The 17,133-nt window shown below is 41.5% G+C and overlaps 1 protein-coding gene across 1 annotated transcript in view; it reads right to left on the bottom strand.

The window, feature by feature from the left end:
• The window catches only part of LAPTM4B (lysosomal protein transmembrane 4 beta), an 82,478-nt gene extending 76,351 nt beyond the window's left edge, over nucleotides 1–6,127 (bottom strand). The window contains exon 1 of the mRNA XM_037803077.1: nucleotides 5,802–6,127. Within this exon, the coding sequence (XP_037659005.1) occupies nucleotides 5,802–5,900 (99 nt within the window). The 5' untranslated portion in view covers nucleotides 5,901–6,127. The remainder of the gene's footprint in view (nucleotides 1–5,801) is intronic.
• Between the last annotated feature and the right edge of the window lie 11,006 nt (nucleotides 6,128–17,133).

The raw sequence follows: 17,133 nt of genomic DNA, 5'->3' as shown, positions 1-17,133 counted from the left end.
AAAAGTTTCCAAGTCTATTGGTGCCATTTTTCCAACAGCATGGGTTCACTCCAGATCTCCATGTCACATTTTAATTACTGTATGTACATTGTTTTTAGACATAATGCTACTACACACTTAACAGACTCCAGTCTAGTATAAACATAACTTTAATATGTACTGGGAAACAAAAAATTTATGTGACTTGCTTTACTGCAATATTAACCTTCTTGCATTATATGCCATATTGCACTGGTCTAGGACAGAACTTGCAATATCTCCGAGGTATGCCTGTATTGCTAACTAAAAAAGTTATTTTATTATGAACAAGTTTAGACTGTATTTAAAGCTTCCTGTAGATAGTACAGAATAACTGACTACTCACTGGGTAACAGGGAGATGCTTCTCAAGTGCTTAGAAACAAGACTGCTGTTAGGTGGCATGTCACACTACTAGATGTCCCGCACCCCTCAATCTATTCTTTCTTCCACAGTAATAAACTTATCTGGGTACATAACTAACCAGCTAAAGATAAGATCTCCCAGCTTCGCTTGCAGCTAGTTATGGCCATGTATCTTGGATTTGACCACTGGGATATAAGTGAAAGTGATGTGTGCAACTTTTATTTTACATCCTTAAAAAAATAAAGTTGCTTGTCCACCAGCTGCCATTTCTCCCTTCTAGCAGGCCAGAACTATGCTGATGAGGATAAATGAAGTAGCCTCCTCAGACTCAGAGAAGAAAGCCACGTGTTTAGGATGGCAGAAATGCCCCTCCAGCCTGGGTCTCTGGATGGGCTCACAGAACAGCCAACCCTCCCTGGACTGTTAACATAAGAGAGAAATAAATGTCTATCTTATGTGAGTACTGCATTTTTTCATCTCTTTGTTCTATTAACTTTACCTATACCACAACAAATATGAGGGTTAAAAGTAAACATTAACACAAAAGAGAAAGTAGCAGATTATGAGAAAAGTCAATGCCGTTGTAAAAAAGGAAATAGAAAAAAGAACACGACTCCTAGACCAGCAAGACTACATCAAAGTGGGATAATTGAAAATGAGACTTTAAAAAAGGAATATCCAAGAAGTAAGCCCTCTTTTTAAGTACAATTGGAAGAAGACATGCTGTCCTGGTCTGGAAACATGATCTTTTTTGGTCCTGAATGCTTGTTATCTCTTTTGTGAGACTGGACTCATCAGTTGTCTTCAAAAGCTATTAAATAATTGAATTAATATCCAAATAATTCAACTATCATTATTGTCTTCTAAAGAAAAAGAATATATAGGCCCAAGGATAGGAGTATTCGTCTCAAAAAATTCTATTTCCCCACTGTATATTAATAAATTGGCATGCTGGTTTTACAGGCCAGTGTAATGTGAGTTCAGTTAGTGTAAATCAGCCGTTCAACTTTAGGGCACTGACAAGATCAAAATCTCTGGTCCAGAAATGTAGAGGATTCACTAAGGAAGAGCCAAACTCTGATAAATCCCATCTAGCCTTGCTTTGGTGACTCTGAAGTGCTTCTTTCTTTCCAACCTGTAGCATCCCGTCTTTGCAATCCCCCAAGCCCTCTACTATTGATTAACAGAGATTTCTGCACCTACTATGTGCTAAGTGATACTGCTTCACCATCTCTGCATCATGGAACCAACAAGCCATGTAATTTTGACAGCTCAAGGTTAATAAAAATATAAGCTCAAGCTTATTTTTACTAATCATTTGAAATTGTATGTCCTCAAACATTTTTTGGTTCCCATGTATTGCCCTGCCAGAGAAATACAACCCATTTTTATCCAGGTAATTTTCCTTTGGAAGCTACAACTGCAAAGAAGCAAATCTGAACCTTTAAAAGTTTGGCAAGAGCCACTGAAGAAATCTGAGCTTTGATTAATTTTTATTTTGCTTAAAGAAAAACGGGTTAACTATTTTACAGCTCTTCAACAACTCTCATCACAGCTACAGACTAAGAGCCAAGAGAGCTGGGAACAAGAGAAGGAAGCAGGGAATTATGCTGGTAGGGTGTAACACACATCATTTCCACTAGCATCCCTTTATGAGTAACAACACATCTACCCAAAAGGGAGAGAAGTAGGATGGGAGAATTGTGGTCTCTTCCTTCATGGCCAAGATTCAAAGTAAGATGACAAAAATATATTACACATTTAGTCAAACATGATACACATTGTAGTGTAAAACCTTTGCACTACACCTTAATATGTGATGCTTTGTTAGTTAAGTTGGATATATTCAAAGTGAGTCCCAGAGGGGTTGATACTAAAAAACAGCTTTGTCTTCAAAATGTTCTGATGAATATCATAATTATGCAATAAAAACTAAAAAATAATAATAATAATATTTAATCCCAGAGAAATTTCACCACTCAATATTTTATAGCACTGTCCCTGATTCCTTAAAAGAGGGGGTGGCGGTGGGGCAGCAAATAGCACTTCACAAAGGAAGATATACTATTGGGCGTAAAGCAAAGATAAAATGTTCCATACCATTAGTCATAAGGGAAATGCAAATCACAGCCACCATGTTGCTACCACCATGAGCTACCAGCATGAATAAAATTAAAAAAACTTGCCAAATGTTGGCAAGGATGTGACACAACTGGAACATCATACGTTGCTGGTGCAAGTGTAAGATTGCAGAATCACTTTGAAAAACTGACTGGCAGTTTCTTATCAAGTTAAACATACATCTACCCAATGACCAGCAATTATACTCCTAGATATTTATCCAAGAGAAATAAAAACATATGTCCACAAAGAGTCTTGCGCAAGAATGTTCAGAGCAGCATTATCCATAATAGCACAAACCTGGAAACAACCCAAATGCCTGCCATTTGCCAAATGGATAAACAAACTGTGGTATATTCATACAGTAAGATATTCAGCAATAAAAAGAAATGAGCAATTGATACACATCAAGAACTTGGATGAATCTAAAAGAGGTTATGCTAGGTAAAATAAACTAGATACAGAAAATTATGTACAGTATGACTCCATTTATATAAACAGGCAAAACTCAAGTTCAGTGAGATGGGGTGGGGTTGTGTGTGACAGAAACAGACAAAGAGGCATGAGGGAACTATCTAGGGTTCTGAAAATGTTCTCTAGGGGTATGGGTTACACAGGCATATGTATTTGCCAACTCAGTGAACTAAATAATATTAACCAATCTCTAATATAAATACCTGAAGCCAATATTTTCAAATCACTGGCCTGAATTGAAGGAAACCTTTATTAAACCAAGGCAAAAGCAAGGGTTTTTAAGGGTATAACATAATGGCAACAGAACAGTATCATACAGACCACAAACTAATCATAAGACCTCAAAATTACCTTAGCTCTTTTGGCTTCAGTTTTCTCATCTATAAAATGGGTATAAGAAAAATAAGAAAACCTATCTCACTGGGAATTTATGAAAATTAAGCTCAAGCAAAACATCTAGGCACACAGGAATTTAGTAGATGTTAGTGGGAGAAAACAACAATTAGAAAACACAAGAAAAAGATCCACTTTAACTATCTGGCATAGCAGGCAATCACTTAATAATTTAGGGAAAAGCTCTTATAATGGTCTCTTACTTGAGTATCTCCCCTTAATTTTACCCTTTCTTCTGAAAACCCTCCCCCTTTCTGATAACTGACCCCAGAACTGATCCAGATGGCAGATAGGGAGGAATGCCTTGTTCTTTGGCAACCCTGTCCCCTGTCCACACAATATCTTCAAAATGTTCTTGTAAATCAAAGTTTTGAATAATCAAACCATATTTAAAGGTATATGGGAAACTCATTATGTTTAAGAAAAACACTTACATTGTTCTGTGAATGCAAAAGACTTTTTATGAAAATTACCAGTATTTAATCCAGGTTTCCAACATACTGAGTTTACCTAAAGTAGCACTCTTATTCCCATCTGCTAGAAAGCTTTCTATCTTACAAAAGGCCACATATTTCCAAAAGCTAAGACATGCACACCAAAAAATGGTTTCCACAAAGAGTGTTCAAATGGGAGGCAAAGCATGCAGAGTATGCTCCTTTTATCACACCAATATTGTCTGGTTGGATTACAGCCAATAACAGGGCTCAAGAAGATTTATCTTTACTGTGCATCACTTAGTACATTTGCCTAATGCAGTGCCCCAGATTTACAAATTACACTCACTGATGTACAAGTCTGCAGATTTGAACATTTTCAAGGAGGACATGAGACATCTGCATAAAATAGTCTGTTTTTATCATAAATAAAAGCACTAACTGTATTTGAAGCCACCTATCCCTTTGCTAAAGAACTTCTTGGCTTTTAGCAAAATCAGGGTGGAGCCAATACAAATGGTATTTCATCTGCATTCAGACTGCACAAAAGAATTATATGAAAGCTTTTAAGGCCCAAAATTTCTATTGTGTAGTCAGGATAGGCTATGACTAAAAAAAACTTGAAACTGTAAATAGCACAGAGAACACTGTATGCCTGGGGATGGGGGTAGGGAGGATGTTTTGATTAAAATGTTACAACAAATGAGTTCACGATTCGACATAATGTCCTTATATTTAAAAAATTAGCACAGTATTAAACATGGACCAACAAACACTGATTCATGCTTAAGAATTTTTTTTTCTCACTGAAAAGTTCTACATGATATTTTACTACCATTCTTAAGTCATTTCCTCGTGATGTAGAGGTATTCATTGTAAAGTGGCTCGGGTCTACCTCTCCACCATGATGTCATAAACCAAACATGCAGTGGAATCCGACTCAGGATTGGCGCAGGCTAGGGGCGCCAACAATCACCCTAAAGCAGGCACCAGGCAAAACTCCATCAGGAAACCTCACTGCACCTGATAACCATTGCTCCCCATAAAAATAAGGTATTAAAAGCTCCAACCTAAAAAAAAAAAAAAAAAAAAATCAGATTTGCCTGCGGTATTTGTTAAAAGGTACAAGGATCACCTGCAAATGGGCAGGAACGAGGTAAGTGGGTGTAAGATGGCTTCCCCAGGCAGATTGAAAACTGCAGTAAATCATAAGCAAACCCCTTCTGAGGGTAGTGTCTTTAAAACAGGTGAGGAGAACCATTCATAAGTGTAATAAGAACCCCGGACCATTTCAAGTATGGATCAGAACGTGCAAATAAGGGGATGTAGAGCAAGTCAGAAGACGCTGGGACTAAGAATGGGCATTGCAAATCTTCAACCCTGACCACAAAGGTAGTAAAATACGCCCAGTCACCTCAAAGACGGCTCTCTGGACCGTCAAAACACAAAGCCAAAAGGATTTTTAAAAGAAAAGGAAAACACGTACTCCTCAAATAAGAACAGAATTATTCGTCCACTAACTGCACTTTCACCGGGAAACACGGAGCTGCGCGCCTCACCGGCTCTCCAGCAAAATCTGAGGGATTTCGGACGCTCTGCTCTCCGAGCCCCCAACCCACCCCCATGACCCCAACCCCCACGAAATACTCCCAACTTCGGGGCCGCAAAGGGATCCCCGTCCGTCTCGGCCTCACCCTGAGGGAATTTCACTCATCCCGGCCACAGGTTGGCCGAGCCGGAGGGGGGTGGGGTGGAGGGGACTGCGGACAGGCTCACCCAGAGAAGTTTCTAATAATACAACTTTAGGCGGATTAGCGCCGACGTCACCAGCCCGGAGGCCGAGCCCGTAACCCACTTCGGGGCGTGAAAAGGGACACCGTACTCGGGCCGGGGTCCGTGCCGGGCTCGGGGCCCTCGCGCTCCCTTGGCGGGATGCCCACTCCCGGCCTCGGCCGACGCGCCCTCTTGTTCGCCTTGCCCGGCCCGCCGCGCTCACCAGGTACCAGACGCCGAGCAGGATGGTGCCGGTGCGGACATGGCAGCACAGGCAGCAGCTGTTGGAGTAGAACCGCGTCCAGGGCGCGACCATCTTCATCGCTCGGGCCGCGGACGCAGTTGCGGGAGCGCGCGCCCAAGTTTGCAGAAGCCTCGGCCGCGTCGCTCCGGCCTCTCCGCTCGCCCCGCGCCGCTACCGCCGGCTCCTCCGCCGCTGCCGCTCCCCGTCCCGCTCGCCCGCCGGTCCTCGTGCCGCGCTTTCCCCGAGGACTTCGAGCGGCCGCCGCGCTGGGACCCTGCGCTCTGAAGACCGCGGCGGAGAGAGGAGGCGGGGCGGCCGGCGGGCCACGTGACCTGCGCTGGTGTTCGTGATGTCACCGCGGACCGGGGCCAGCTGCGGGTGCCGCAAGCACCGCGTAAATAATCACCTTTGAACCCTCCCCAGGGCCCAGAGTCTGCCCGCAATGGAGTTCCGGGCCTTCGGTCTTTTATTTGGTTGTTTGTGTAACTATTGTAGGTTTGAGATTCTTTTACAGTCTAGTTCCTTGGGGTTTTCACCCACCCCCCTTCTACTTCTGTCTTGCAGATACTTAGGTACCATGCTATTACTGTTGTTATCTTGCAAACTAGAGGAGGGGAAACTGTGTGGTGTGATTCCAGTCAACTGCAGTACTTTGAACAACTGCTCAAGCCGCTAAAAGCAATTTGTCTCAGTTTCTTAGCGCAGTTACTGTGGTAGTAACCTTTTCCCAGAAAATAGGATGTATGTCAAGGACATCCTCCCTGTGCTTCGGTTAGCATTTTTAATCAGGGCTGCAGCTCTAAAGAAACACTCATCAAACGAATTACTGCCCCAAGGTCCGTGCAAGACACAACATAAAGCCTTAAGAGATACTGAAAGATTCGACTCCAGTTTGGAGTTTATTTCCTCCCATCTGGTGTTTTGTCTTTAAGCGCCCTTGTCCTCGGTTACCCTCTGACCACTGTTAAAACCAAGCAACTTGGACAGGCTGGATTATTAGCATGGGTGAAAGATTTGTTTCACAGTTGGAGCAAGAGAAAAAATGGTTCAATTAAAAATTTTTTACAGACAGGTTATATAGGAAGAAAGAGGAATGTTAGGTAAGGTCATTTAAGTGCAGGACTTACTAGTTTTTCAAGGCTATCATTGGTATTGTGCATTTTAAACTTGGATCCTAAGGGACCCAAGAGCCATCCCTGAGATGTCAGGTACAGACCCATAATCAGAAATAATAAGTAATATCATTGTGGGGGTTAATCAGAAATTCTGGACAAGAAAGCTAAGGGCTTTTTTCCTCTCACTTCAAAGTTTTGTTTTCTTTTACATTAGAGATTTTTTTTCAGACTCTTCCATTTAATATTTAATTATGCTCACAGCCATCTCTACCCAGATATTAGGACAAGCATTGGAGCTCTGAGAAGGAACGAGAATATCACGTCAGGATGGGGAACGCTGCCTTAGAAGGTACTTTCAAACTCCCAGAACTTCCTGAAAGTTACCTCCCTCTTTTCTCCCTCCACCAGAATTTCTGGTTCATTAGGCAAATGACTTATTGATTCAAGGGAATCTTAGATTTCAGAAAGTTTACTATTCAGGATCCAAGTTTACAGACAATTGCCAAATTGCTCTAGATAAGAATAGAGACAAGAGAGTGAGATGGCAGTGAGAGAGAAATTTGGGGAAAGAGTAAACCCGGCTGGAGAAGGAATCTAAGAAGAAAGAGACTATATGCCTGCTGGTGTAATGCCAGCAAGTTTGATTAAAATTGGCATTACACGTCAGTGTTTTTGGAGTTAATATTTATTTGGATGCAAGAGAGTACAGGCATTGGCCTCAAAATAAGAACAGAGGCTTCCCAGGGAACTTCGTCACAGCTGGGTTACTCATTTTTAAACAGCATATTTAACTGGAATACTAATTTCAGTAGTGCAGTGATTTAGACAAATCACCTTGTTTTCATCCCTGGGAGACTGAGATTGAGCAGCTACCTTTGCTCTCCTTTTACTACAGCCAAGGAAGCTTGATAAGGTCACCTTGCAATGGGTTCATGCCCCTCTCCCATCCCTCACTGTCTCCATTGTGCCTCCAGTGCCAAATTTTAAACATGTCATCACCCAGGTCCTTTCCTTGTTTTATACTTCAAATTTTCTCTCCTGTTTCAGTCTCTTGTCCCCTTATTCCAAGTTCAATTCTTTCCCAATGAGTCAGAGGGAGGAGTCCATCAGATAAAGCCATCCTCCTTTCTTTTTCAAGCCTCCTCTTTTCTATGGCATCTTATTTTAATCTGTCTGTTAAGAGAGCCAAATTTCCCAACATTAATTTGAGTGCCTACTGTGTGTCATAGTTCTACCCGCCTCTTTAAAGTCTCCAATGATTCATTCTTTATTGTTTAGTCTGTTGACACAAGTCCCTACGGTGCTAGTCAGAATGTGGGCAGAGTACGATTAGAGGTCAAAACCAAATGCAGTGGGAAAGCGGAGAAGGATTAATCCCATTAAAACTGATGAGAGGTAGCATTTGAGTTGGGCCTTGTGAAGGGTTGGTAGACGGTGAACCAAGAAAGGTGAAGGAAGAGATACCTGCTCCAGGAGTTGCATAGGGCCAGGTTCCTGTGTGGAGGGAGGTATCACATGAGCTACCCTCTAGCTTCACGTCCCTATGCCGGAGGGTACTGTTAAATGGATCTTCTTCAATCTTTCATTAATTCATTGCTCTCTTGGGTGAGACCGAAAAAAAAAAACCACCCAAAAACAAAAAATACCACTCTTGGATACTTCCTTATGCATTCTTTAAAAAACCAGGATCTGTTCATTCATTCGTTCATTCATTCATTTGGTGAAAAGGAACTTAGTGAGTACTTCCTTGAAGCCGAGCATGAAAAAGGAACAAGAGATAGTTCCTACCTCCAAGGAGCTCATAATCTCATGAGCAAGACAGAGAAATAAACAGATAATAACAAAACAACAAGAGAAGTACTAAAATATATTTTTAGCACAGGGTACTGTGAGAGCCTGAAAGGAAGACATCTCAGCTTTGGGGAGATGAGGGCAGGCTTCCCAGAGGTGGTGATATCTAACTTCAAACTTGTAGGATAAATTGGAGTTGGCTAGGGAAAGAAGTGGGGATGGGGGCAGGATACACCAGGGTCTAGCAGCTGAAGGGCCTGTAAGTTTAGAAACAGCGAGAAGTACAAGAGCTGCTGCGGCTTCAAATTTCAAGGCGGAGACAGGGTAAAGACAGAAAAGACTAAGAAGTTTCAGAGGTGTCCCTGTGGATGGTGGAGGTAACAGAAGATGAAAAGCTTTTTCATACCATGCTTTGCTAAGTGGTTTGGGGTATTTTTCCTGAGGAAATGGGAAACTACTGAAGGTTTAATAAATATTAAATGCTTATCATTTGATGATAAATTAGTGTCACAGGTTTAAAATATATACAAAGGAGATAATCAGGACCAGCTACATGATTTATAAGGTCCTGTGCAAAATGAAAATGCAGGGCCTCTTTTTAAAAAGTATTAAGAATTTCAAGATGGCAACAGCAGAACATTAACCCCCGTGTGGAGCCCTTGGGAGTGAGGAGCCCTGTACAACTGCACAGGTCCCACACCCACAAAGCCGGTCCCAGAGATAGGCCTCTATCTCTCTCAGAAATTAAAACACAAGACACAAGAATCATTTGAGAGTTGTCTATTGTTTCTGTCAGATAACAAGGAACTGCTTCATGGAGGCTGTGATAAATGTCAATTTTGTTGGAGTGTGCAGAAGCAAAAAAGGTAGTATGCCAAAGGATTCATTACGGTATCTGGAGCTTGTCCCAGTCGGGGGTCAGGACAGTGAAGGTCAGAACCGGGAGCTGGCTGCAGCCCTGAATTGCAGCCAAGGTAGAAGTCAAAAATCGTGATTGATGCACTCTCAGAGACCCAGGTAATTAATGACTTATTCATTAAAGCACACATTTAGGGTTTGGTCAGTTTCTGGAGTAGGGATTGTGAGAAAAAATACATAAGACACAGTCCCTGTCTCAAAGAAACTCAGCAAATCAGGGAGACATAGCTGGGCGGATGGAGTCATTAGTTTATTAGCTAGCAATAAAACAACAGTATTCCGATTAATAGTGACACTAATAGGATACACCATATGGTTTCTCAATGTTTAAAGATTTGCAGTCAATATATCTATATTGTTCAGGGTCCAGTCAGGAAAATAGAAACCATTCTAGATACTTCAAATGGAGGGAATGTAATGCAGGGAATTTGTATGAGATGAAAAAACAGACCAGGGACAGTGAGGCAACCCAGAGATTAGCAAAAGTAGGAAGGCAGCTGCCCCCACCAGCCTGGCTGGAGCGGAGACCATGGAGGGAAGGGCTTCCACCCAAGGAGGCACGGCGGCTGTCAGGCCCACACACTGCTGGTGCCTTTGAAATGCTCCCGAAGCGGAGAGAGAGGAGCAGAAATACCCCGGCCTCTCCCCTCTTGCCCCCCGCTCCAGTCTGCTGCCAGTGCTGAACTCCCAGAAACCAGCTGAGAAGCAAGCCTGGGAGACATACTTTCCTGCCATACCAGAAGAGTAGGCGGAGGGAGGGGCTTGAGAGCAAACAGGCAAGTGACCAAGGCAACATCCAACCCTCAAATGATATAGAGCATTGTTTATCTTCTTTGATGATCTAAAAAAGACAGAAGCTTGCAATGTCAGGTAGCAGGAAGACCAGTACATCTCCCCTTTCTCAGTTTGTGGAATTTGGTCACAAGGGGCACGAATTCAAGACTAGATTTGCCAATGATTGCCTCTTTGGGAGAATCACTTTAACTGTCTGAATTGCATAAATTGGTAATGATAATCTTGCCTTTGTGGTTGTTTGGGAGGATTAGGGAGTAGAGTATGTGAAGTGTCTGTTGCATAATAAGTGTAGGAAATGACAGATCTAGACAAAATTTACGTTGTATAGCACCTACTAGTCTTTTACATATATTATGTAATGCTCACAACAAACCAGCAAGACAGGTATTAGAATTCCTATTTTCAGATGAGAAAACTAAGGCCCAGAGACTTTAACTCACTTCCCCAGCCTTCTGCTGCAATTGCAGAATCAGGGTTGGGATTTGAATTCGGGTCTCTCTTACTGCAGAGCTTGGATGCTTTCTGTCCTCCATGCTGCCACTTAGCTCCCACCCTCAAGGGATTTACAATATGAGGAAATATGGCACAACTTTAAAGCAACTAATTAAAATGTCAGCCAATAAAGGCAGGTACATAATATGTCCCTGAAAATATACATAAAACTAGAATGTCCAGAAGTTGACACAATAGAGTTTCTGTTCCCAGAGAGTTAAAAAAATTCCTACTAATTACACCTCAACTTTTAAACACAAGCTCTGGTGATATTGTTCTAGCTTTACACAAGTTTCTGGATTTGTTTCCTTTACAATGGAGCAAGATCAATTAGCTTAGAAGGTCCAAGGAAGGACCTGATTGAGATAGTCACAGCTTCTGCCATACCCAACATTTCCTCTCAAGTGTTTAAGTTTATGAAAACTATGTTTCTTATGACTCTCATCAGCACTTTAAGTTTCCATTTTCCATCCATGGTTATAAATTAATTAGGGCCAAAATGCAATAAAATATTTAAATGTTGGCACAAATAATTCCTTAAGAGGGCAACACTGCTGAAATTGGCAGTATCAGCATGTGAGATCACAGAAGGATTGTTGGCTGAGGGATGAAAGTTCTAATTCAGCATAAGAAATGTTTTCCAAGAGTGTGTGGTAGATCTGGTTGCCCCTCCACGGTGCCCCTTCCAGCAGGAAGATTAGGCGTCCCTGCCCTCTGGAACTCGGGATTGCCCTCGTGACTTGCTTTGCCTGATAAAACGTGGGCAGAAGCAAGTGGGTGGAACATCAACGGTTTTACTAAGCTTTTTCCTCCTCCACCTTGAAACATGCAATGTGGCAGACAGAGACTGCCCTGTCCCCGGGGCCAGAGGGAAGACAGCACGGGTGAGAGGCACGGCCTACCCATGATGGACATGGAGTGTGGGCAAAAAGGGAACCTTTGTTGCATGGTGCCAAATTCGGGGGTTGTTTGTCAGCCCCATCCGAGGGATACAGGCCACTGATGAAAACGTGGGTTGTCACACAAGCAGAGGATTAAGTAGAGGATTACGTTCCAAAAAGTAGTGCATGTAGCAAAGGCTCCAGAAAGCTGAGAAAAGTAGTCACAGAGGGTTGAGGCAAACAGAAAGGCTTCAAAGAGGAGGTGGGACCTAAGGTGACCTTTGGAGGGAAAGGAAGACTTGCATGTGCTCTGCCTCCTCTCCATCCTATTTTAATTGTCTGATGATGCATTTTCCGACACCAGATCATTAAAAGGTCAACAAAAGGGAAAACAAGGATAGGAGAGGTTGTTTTCATTCTTAAAAAAATAATTCAGGTAAACTGAAAAATATTCAGGATGTCTGAATCTGTCACCCAGATTTTGTCACATAAGATTTTGCCATCTTTTTTAGAACATTTTCATTACTCAAAAAAAAAAAAAAAAAGAAAAGAAAAAAATTGCCATCTTTGCTTCATATTTTTTTAAGGAAAAAAAACATTACAGATACAATAAGTTCAAGCTTCCTGCATATCCCTCCCCAAGAACAAATATTGACTTGTTCTTTTAATGGTTAGTTTGGTTCTAGCATAGCTCCACTCCTTTACATTTGTAAATTGCTTCTGCTTATACTTGTTATTGAAATGATAACAACTCCATCTCCCCTTGTTAGAATCCACAAAATCCTTGAACTCCTTAGACCCGAGAGAGAGATTTTTAGGCCTTTAGGCTGTCTGATCTCCTGCTTCACTCCTGGCAATAAACTCTTTCTCTCCTTGAAACCCTGGTGTCTCAGGAATTGGTCATTTGAGCACATAGGCGGAGAACCCAATGCTTTGTCCAGTAACAGGGAGAAAATAAGATGTTAATTAGTGACTACATCACTGTTTTATCCAGTTTTAGGCTTGCACAGTATTGGGAAATGCTATTATCTTGTCCTTTAAGGATTTAATAGGGTCGTAAAATGTCAGAGCTGGAAATATTTTGGAGCTGACTTTAACCAGAGCTTTCATTTTACACTTAGGAAACCGAGGCTCAGAGAGGCAAACTTTCCCAGTCACGCAGGTGATTCATCGTAGAGCTAGAGCTTTGTCCCCACAAAGTGTTACCTTCCAAAACTAGTATGGAAGAGAGCCTGGGGAAGGGAAGGCCAGGTATCCATCAGGGCCAAGTGCATGCCAGCTTTTAGAGGTATGAGAAAAGCAATCCTGAGGTTTTGGAGGTAGTGGAGAGCCAAGAGACCTTAAGAAGCCAGGAAATGCCTGTGGTGGTTATCTAAAGGCAGGTTGCAGCCTGCTGGGATCACAGTGACAACCAGGAGCTTCCCTGGCTGCCTGGGCTGGCCTTAGAACTGCAGTTAAACTGAGTTCTTGGGGCCTCAGGATTCCAAGGGCCCAGGAGGGCAGTGAGCTGGGGGGACATCACTGGTTCTCCTCTCTGACAATTGTTGTTGTGTTCTGCTTTTGCTTTGATAGTCTGAGGGAAGTTTTCTGTCTATATTCTGCTATGGTTTAAATAATAATCAGAAGCAAAGAATGCATTTAAATTTTGGTTTTTTTCTTGAAATGAAGGTTTCAGATTAAGCACATACCAGGGACGTTTTCACAAGGGTGTTTTCATTTGGTTATTCAATCATTTTAGAATACATGAAGCAATCCTTTACAGGCGCCAAGTCCCTTGCTACACAGAGGATTTAACACATTCCAGAAATGTGCTAGAAAAAAGGCTGAAGGCACTTTGTTTATGGAAATGTTTGGCAGCCTTTCCTGTTTTCCTCAGGGGGAAAGAAAATTTGCACTTTAAAATTGAGCTGTGCTAATATCCATGAGTCCATACTGATACTAATAAATGATTGAATAAATAAATGAGAGAGAAGAGGCAAATCTCTCATGCAGAAAAATTCCAAATAATTTATGTAGTTCCTCTGCCCTCAAGGAGGAGCATAACTCCTCACTCCTTAAGTGTGGACCGTGCCTAGAGATTTCCTTCCAAAGAATACCTCATGGAAACGGAATAAAAAGTAACTTTGCAGTGGGGAAACCTGACAAACACACCTCAGTCAAGTCATCAGGGTCAACGTCCACAGTGAAAAGTCATATTGGTAGTAGGTACCTGTTATAGGTCTGGCCTTTGTCTCAGCCCCTGGGGGATAACTTCTATATCCTCAGATGGCAGGAGTGTCTTTTGTCATTTGTGACAGGCTCTGGACCACACCTGATAGTTTATGCTAAGGAGATGACTCTGGGCAGGGACAGCTGGAGGTTGAGTTCAACCACCTGGGCATTCATTCCATCACCCATGCCTGTGTAATGAGACCCCCAAAAAGCTCTGGGCAAGCTTATCCGATTGATAACAGACATCAACGTGATGGGAAGGTGATGCACACTGACCCCACAGGGAGAGGACACCAGAGCTTCGCATTTGGGGACCCTCCCAGACCTTGCCCTATGCATCTCTTCTTTTTTCTTTTAATTAAAAGTGTTTATTTATTTTAAATTTTAGATACAGTAGTATTCACTTCTTTTTGGTGTACAGTTTTATGAATTTTCACACATGCACAATTTCTTGTAACTATCACCACAAACAGGACATAGAACAATTTCAACACCTTATAGAATATTAATCCCTGAAAACCACTGATCTGTTTTCTGTCCAATCTTAGTTTCCTGTGGCTGCTGTAAAAAATGACTACAAACTCGGTGGCTTAAAATAACAAATTTATGGTCTCACAATTCTAGAAGTCAGAAGTCCAAAATCAGTATCAGTAGGCTGAAATCTAGATACCCGCAGGGCCATGCTCCCTCCAGAGAATGAATTCCTTGACTTTTTTTTTTTTAATTAAGAAAATATTATTATTATTAACTTATTTTTAGAGCAGTGGTAGGTTTACAGAAAAATCGTGCAGAAAATAAAGAGTTCCCATATATCCCCCCACATACAGTTTTCCCTGTTATTAACATTTTGCTTTAGTGTGGTACATTTGTTACAATTGATGAACAAAGAATATAATTATATTATTAACTAAAGTCTATTTTACATTAGGACACACTCTGTTGTATAATTCTATGAGTTTGGTTTTTTAAAAATTCTTATTGTGGTAACATATATACAACATAAAATTTTCCGTTTTGACAACTTTCAAGTATATAATCCATAGTGTTAATAACATTCACAATATTGTGCTACTATCAACGCCATCTATTACCAAAAGTTTTCCATCACCCTGAACAGAAACTGTATCTATCCATTAAGCGTTAGCTCCCACCCCTTCCTGCGACCCCAGCCTCTGGTAACCTGCATTCTAATTTCTGACTTTATGAATTTGCATATTCTAGCTGTTAGGTTGGAGTTGTTCAGGAATCCACACAACGCAGCGAGTCATGGTTTAAGTAGAAAGTTTAAAGTTTATTAGAGGAAGAAAGCAGGTGGGAGCCAGCGAAAAGAAAGAAAGAAAAGGGCTCTAGCTCTCTATCTGAAAGCAGCATTTTTTAAAGGAAAAACCCACAAAGGGAGTGTGTTGGGGGGAGAGGGTGCCTGCTGAGTGTGTCCTGTGCCTCGATTGGGTGAGTGCCTATCAATTTCTGGGCTGATTGGTTGCTAGGGTTCTGAGCATTATTATTCTTTGGAATGTAGCCGTGTTATCTATCTAGGGAGAGCAGGCCTTTCTGGTTGTTCATCTTATGGGCATATCTGATCTTGCCTTATCCACCCCCTGGGGATCGAGGCGCCACCATGGCTGGAACAGCCTTGAACAGCCTTTATCCTTTACTTTATGTTGCACCTGGTTTTTCTGAGATAAGCTGCGGGGTCCCTAGGTCATAAATTCCTTCTATATACTAGATTCTTTTTCTGGAATCTGACACTAGTTATTTCTGTATAAGTGAAATCATACAATATTTGTCCTATTGTGTCTGGCTTTTTTTACTCAACATGATGTCTTCAAAGTTCATCTATGTTGTAGCATGTTAGAAACAAGCATTATACCTAAAAACACACACCTGATTGTGGGGGAGAAAAGAATTTATTCATGATCTTGCAAGAACAGACGCACAGCCAGAAACCTGGCAGGCATGCTGAACAATAGAACACAGCAACATTTTATATCCTAAGTCTAAGACGCTAGTCCCTTCCCTGTTTCTCCATTTGGCTGGATACTCCAGAGGGTACAGTCTATCCAAGAGAGCTCATCCAGTTTAAATTTCCCGTCAAGAGTTCCTGCCTTTGATTATAGCTAGCACCAACTCTGGGCTTACATCAGGGGCTCTCTCCTTCCCTTTAGCCTCGGAGCCCGTTTGAGCTAGTCTTGTTTAGTTTCCATTTTCCCTGCTCCACGTTGGCTTTGTGTGAAAGCTAAACGTAACCCTTTCTTACAAGCATATATCAGAACCTCCTTCATTTTTACAGCTGAAAAATATTCCATTGTATGTATATGCCACATTTTGTTTGTCCATTCATCTGTTGATGGACACATGGATTGTATACACCTTTTAGCCATTGTGAACAAAGCTGCTATGAACATTTGTGCATAAGTATCTGTTCAAGTTCCTGCTTTCAATTCTTTGGGGCCTATACCTAGAGGTGGGATTGCAGGTCATATGGTAATTCTATACTTAACTTTCTGATGAAACTCCAAACTGTTTTCCACAGTAGCTACACCATTTTACATTCCCACCAACAATGCATGAAGGTCCTATTTCTCCGCATCCTCAACCATACTTGTTATTTCCCTTTTTTTTTTTTTTAGTAATAGTCATTCTAGTGGCTGTGAAGTAGAGTCTCATTTCGATTTGCATTTACCTAATGGTTAACGATGTTGAGTATTTTTCATGCGCCTATTGGCCATACATATATCTTCTCTGGAGAAATGTCTATTCAAGTCCTTTACTCCTGTTTTAATTGAGTTGTTTGTCTTTTTTTGTTGAGTTGTAGGAGTTCTTTGTATACTCTGGTTATTAAACCCTTTTCAGATATATGGTTTCCAAGTATTTTCTCTCATTCTGTAGGTTGTCTTTTCACTTTCTTGATAATGTCCTTTGATGGAGAAAAGTTTTTAATTTTGATGAAGCCCAGTTTACCTATTTTTTTCTTTTGTTGCTTGTGCTTTTGGTGTCAAGTCTAAGAATCCATTGCCTAATGCAAGATCCTTAAGATGTTCTCCCATGTTTTCTTCTAGGAGTTTTAAAGTTTTCAGTCTTATATTTAGATGTGCTCTTATTTGTATC

Source organism: Choloepus didactylus, chromosome 14, assembly GCF_015220235.1.
Source record: "Choloepus didactylus isolate mChoDid1 chromosome 14, mChoDid1.pri, whole genome shotgun sequence".
NCBI classification, from domain to species: domain Eukaryota; kingdom Metazoa; phylum Chordata; class Mammalia; order Pilosa; family Megalonychidae; genus Choloepus; species Choloepus didactylus.
This window is presented reverse-complemented; position numbering and strand designations above follow the sequence as displayed.